The sequence below is a fragment of the Sorex araneus genome, chromosome 1 (genome assembly GCF_027595985.1).
Source record: "Sorex araneus isolate mSorAra2 chromosome 1, mSorAra2.pri, whole genome shotgun sequence".
Classification (NCBI taxonomy): Eukaryota; Metazoa; Chordata; class Mammalia; order Eulipotyphla; family Soricidae; genus Sorex; species Sorex araneus.
Window position 1 is genome coordinate 158993566 of NC_073302.1, and position 4450 is coordinate 158998015.

Here is a 4450-nt window from a genome sequence, read left to right on the forward strand (position 1 = left end):
TTTCTGAGTATATGAAAATTTATTACTACTGTGCTTTCATCATCAAAACTTATGATCTTGGTCTTTCCTTCTTGCCTTTGTATAAGGCCAAGAGAGACACGTTGGCTACTTTGACAACCTTAAAACGGACTCCGGGAATGTCACCAACAGCATGCCCTTTGCGACCAAATCCAGCAACCAGAACTTCATCGTTTTCCTGAGCAAAAATACAAAGAAAAATAAATCAACAATTGACTCACTCTGGGTGTCACTAAAAATCCCCAATCAGCATGTAAGAACTCAGGGACCATCACCTCAAACATAGAAGCTTTAACAAGACTGAGGCACTCACCTCAATGAAGTTCAAGCAGCCATCATTGGGTACAAAGGCTGTGATTTTTTTGCCGTTCTTGATCAGCTGAACACGGACGCACTTCCTAATAGCAGAATTTGGCTGTTTAGCCTCAACACCACTGGAAGAAAAAAAAGCACACGTGTCTCCTGACTTTCTGAAACCATATTTCATCAAGCACAGCTTTATTATCAAACCCTCCATGACAACCTTCAAGTTAATCTTACTCGCTAAGTCTCCCCGTGGTAAATCTAATCCAGTCCATTTTAGTTTCATTAGCAAAATGAGCAAAGTTTGAATCCCTCCACATCCAATAAAACGGAAACTACCAAGTGTGGATTCAGGAGTCCTGACTCAACTGTGTGTGTGTGCGCGCGCGCGCGCGTGTTGGGGGACGGGATGGGGACACAGCAGCACAGTAAAAATTCTCGTAGGCAAATCAACCGGGCTGCAAAGGTGCAGGCACATAAGTAAGTTAATCTGATTTTTCTTAAAACACAAAACAAAACACACAACAAAATAAAAGTGATCACAACATAAATGGGTGCTTCCTGCTGCGGCTCCTACCAAGGTCTCAGCACACCTCCTGTTTCACTCACTGTTACTCCCTCTCCTTCCAAAACCAACCCCATCCCCCCACCCGCGCCTTTCCCAAGCCAGTCACCAAAATACTGGTACTCGACTGACCCCGAGTCGAACCCTCGAACCCGCTCCGACCCTGAAGGGAGCACGGCTGCACCCGCAGCTCGCGCCGCCGCGCGGCTCACTCACACTTTCTCCAGCACGATGCCCTTGGCGTGGGAGGCGCCCCCGAACGGGTTGGCCTTCAGCGCCGTGCCCAAGTGCGCCTTCTTGTACTGCTTGTCATGCCACTTCTGATCCCGCCGGTGGCTGCGGAGCTTGCGGGCAGTACGGAGGCCGCGGCACTTACCTAGACAACAGGGAGCCCCGAGGCTGAAGTCACCCTAAGTTCTCCCGCCCTCACCCTCAGCCCCGCTCGCGCTCGCGTCTCCGAACACGCCGGGTCCCCGCGCAGGACCAGGCAGGCGGCCCTGGGCACCCCCCACGGTGGCACGTGGACCAAGCGCTGGGCTCGAGTCCGCGCCCCCTGGACTGGACAGATAAAGGAAGGGCTGGCCGGAGCCGCCCGGCGGCTGTCCAGTCCCCTCAAACCAAGGCGACCGACTCCCTAGCGCTGACTCGGGAGGAGGCAGCGTCCGCCACGCGGCGTCGCTCAGGGCCGGGCCGCCGTGCCCGATCGGTCTTTTCTGAGGCGAGCCCAGCTACGGCAAGCGGAGGCGCCGCTCCCCCGGCTCTCGGAGCCCGTCCAGTCGCCCGCCCCCGGTCGCCTGCCGCCCCTCGGCCCCTCGGCCCAGCCCCGCACGGCCTACCCATCCTGCCGGCAGCGCGGGCCCGAGCGAAAGAGCGAAGCCCTGCGGAAGGACCCACAAGCCCCCGCGCGCAAGCCCCGCCCTGATTAGGCCCCCGGGAGGCTGTCTGCGCAGCGCCTGACGCCGGCTCGTTGGCAGGCAAGTTTGCAGCACCTTTCAGAATAAAGGAGCCAGGAACACATTTCACTCCAGCTCCTGAAATTGAAAAACATATATTGCCCCGCTGTTTATCTCTCTTCGCTGTTTATCGCTCTTCCCGTGAACGCTGGAGACAGAAGGACTACCAATCCCAGAATTCTTGGCCAAAGGCTCAGAGCGCAGGCGCTCTCAGCGGCCCGGGCGGGGCTTAGTTGGGGGGAGGAGGGGAGAGAGAGGCAGAGGGAGGGGAGTGGGAGGGAGGGGAGAACGAGAGCGAGAGACACGTGTGTGTGTGTGTGTGTGTGTGTGTGTGTGTGTGTGTGTGTGTGTGTGTGTGTGTGTGTGTGTGTGTGTGTGTGTAAGGGTCAACCGTCCTGAGGAAGAAGAAGAAGGTGGAGGGAGGAAGAAGAAGGTGGAGGGCGGGGCTTAGTTGGGGGGAGGAGGGGAGAGAGAGGCAGAGGGAGGGGAGAGGGAGGGAGGGGAGAACGAGAGCGAGAGACGTGTGTGTGTGTGTGTGTGTGTGTGTGTGTGTGTGTGTGTGTGTAAGGGTCAACTGTCCTGAGGAAGAAGAAGGTGGAGGGTGGAGTGTGTATGTGTGGCAACCGACCTGAGTGTGTGTGTGTGTGTGTGTGTGTGTGTGTGTGTGTGTGTGTAAGGGTCAACCGTCCTGAGGAAGAAGAAGAAGGTGGAGGGTGGAGTGTGTATGTGTGGCAACCGACCTGAGTCCTCTGCATCCCATGTGGTCCGAAGTGCCTCATCAGGAGTTATTCTCTTATTTTCTTTTTGTGTCAGCCCAGCGATGCACAGGGGTTACTTCTAGTTTTGCACTCAGGAATTACAACTGGCGGTACTCGGGGGACCATATGGGATGCTGGGAATCGAACCCAGGCCAGCTGCGTGCAAGGCAAATGCCCTATCCGCTGTACCATCACTCCAGCCCCTTCATCAGGAGTTATTCTCGAGTGCAGCAGAGCCAGGAGTAACCACCGAGAACAGCGGGTTTGACCCACCCTTCTCACTCCCTAAGAAAAGAGACAAAAATAGCTTACCTACTGATGCGAGGGGACTGGAGGGATAGCACAACGGGTAGGGCGTTTGCCATGCACGGGTTTGATTCCTCCGTCCCTCTCGGAGAGCCCCTAAAGCTACCGAGTATCCCGCCCGCACGGCAGAGCCTGGCAAGCTACCCGTGGCATATTTGATATGCCAAAAACAGTAACAATAAGTCTCACAATGGAGACATTACTGGTGCCCGCTTGAGCAAATCGATGAACAATAGGACAACAGTGCTACAGTGCTACCAATGCAAACTTTGGAGAAATGGAGTTAGGTAGTCGTCATTTTGGAATGGGGGTTGACGCTCTGGCTAGAGTTATTTCAGAAGACACCTCCTTGGAGGCTAATATCTGAACTAATCAGAACCTAAAGAAAATGACCATAATAAGTTAATAAAATAGGACTTTCCAGAAGAGAGACTTGAGAGTAAAAACGGGCTACTTTTAGGAACTGAAGAACCAGGTAGTGGGAGCTCAGTAAGTGAAGATTCGCCAGAAGATGTGCCTCAGAGGTGCTTGGAGACATACCAAGTTTACAGTTTGCAGAAAAAACCCTGTGCTTGGGTGTGATATAATGCTATTGGAAAATTTTGAGCCAGTCAGTTGCAAGATAGGATTTACTTATCCTTTTCATAGGCACACTCTGGCTGTAATAAGGAGAAAAACTGATTAACTAATGATTTCACTGTCGTGGTTGATTGAGATACATATTTGATGGGAAGTTTTGCCAAAGACTATAGGATGTAGGAGTCACTGTCACTGTCATCCCGTTGCTCATCGGTTTGTTCGAGTGGGCACCAGTAATGTCTCTCATTGAGAGACTTATTGTTACTGTTTTTGGCATATCCAATATGCCACGGGTAGCTTGCCAGGCTCTGCCGAGCGGGCTAGATACTCTCGATAGCTTGCCGGGCTCTCCGAGAAGGGCGGAGGAATCGAACTTGTGTCAGGCGAGTGAAAGGCCAAAGCCCAACCGCTTTGCTATCGCTCCTGCCCGGGATGTAGGAGAGGAGTTAAAATTATTATTTTGATCTGTGCAGTTGGATGTCGTTATTTAGTAGGAAATAGAATGGAAAGAGAAGCAGTTTCCAAGGGAGAAAATTATGAATTCTGTTAGTCATTTGATGCCTGTTAGAGCTTCAAGTATGTGAAGTGGGCAGATGAATGGCATTCAGAGAAGTCCTCCAGGAACAGGCAGTGCTGGATACTAATGTCTTTGAATGAGATCACTAACGAGGTGAGGATAGGTACAGCAACAGTTGGAGACCTGAGCCCTGTGCCCCCAAAGTTTAGGGAGATATGAAAGAGAAGGCAACTAAGATGAAAAAGATTAGGGGTCCAGGAGACGGTACCGGTGTTAGAATTCCCAGTACCACATGGTCCTCCAGCATCAAAGAGCTCACCAGCACCCCCAGAGCACAACCGGGTATGGCCCTGGAGGCCCCCAGCATTATTGGGATGGTCCAGGTCAACACTGCAGGGCCTGAACAACATTATCTGCTGGCTGCCAGTCTGAAGATTTACTGAATGGGCCC

The 4450-nt window shown here is 52.7% G+C and overlaps 1 protein-coding gene across 1 annotated transcript; it reads right to left on the reverse strand.

Annotated features, from left to right (window-relative positions):
• Positions 1-1793, reverse strand: RPS23 (ribosomal protein S23). The gene is made up of 4 exons (XM_004613166.2): positions 1723-1793; positions 1103-1262; positions 332-452; positions 1-196 (listed from the first exon to the last, which is right to left on the reverse strand). The coding sequence occupies exons 1-4, from the start codon at positions 1724-1726 to the stop codon at positions 50-52; spliced, it is 432 nt and encodes a 143-aa protein (XP_004613223.1). The 5' UTR covers positions 1727-1793; the 3' UTR covers positions 1-49.
• Positions 1794-4450: the final 2657 nt, after the last annotated feature.

Coding starts and splice junctions, on each gene's coding strand:
- RPS23 (XM_004613166.2), bottom strand. Junction 453..1,102: donor GGCATCGTGCTGGAGAAAGT/GTGAGTGAGCCG, acceptor TTTTTCTTCCAG/TGGTGTTGAGGCTAAACAGC. Junction 197..331: donor GCTGCTTGAACTTCATTGAG/GTGAGTGCCTCA, acceptor ATTTTTGCTCAG/GAAAACGATGAAGTTCTGGT.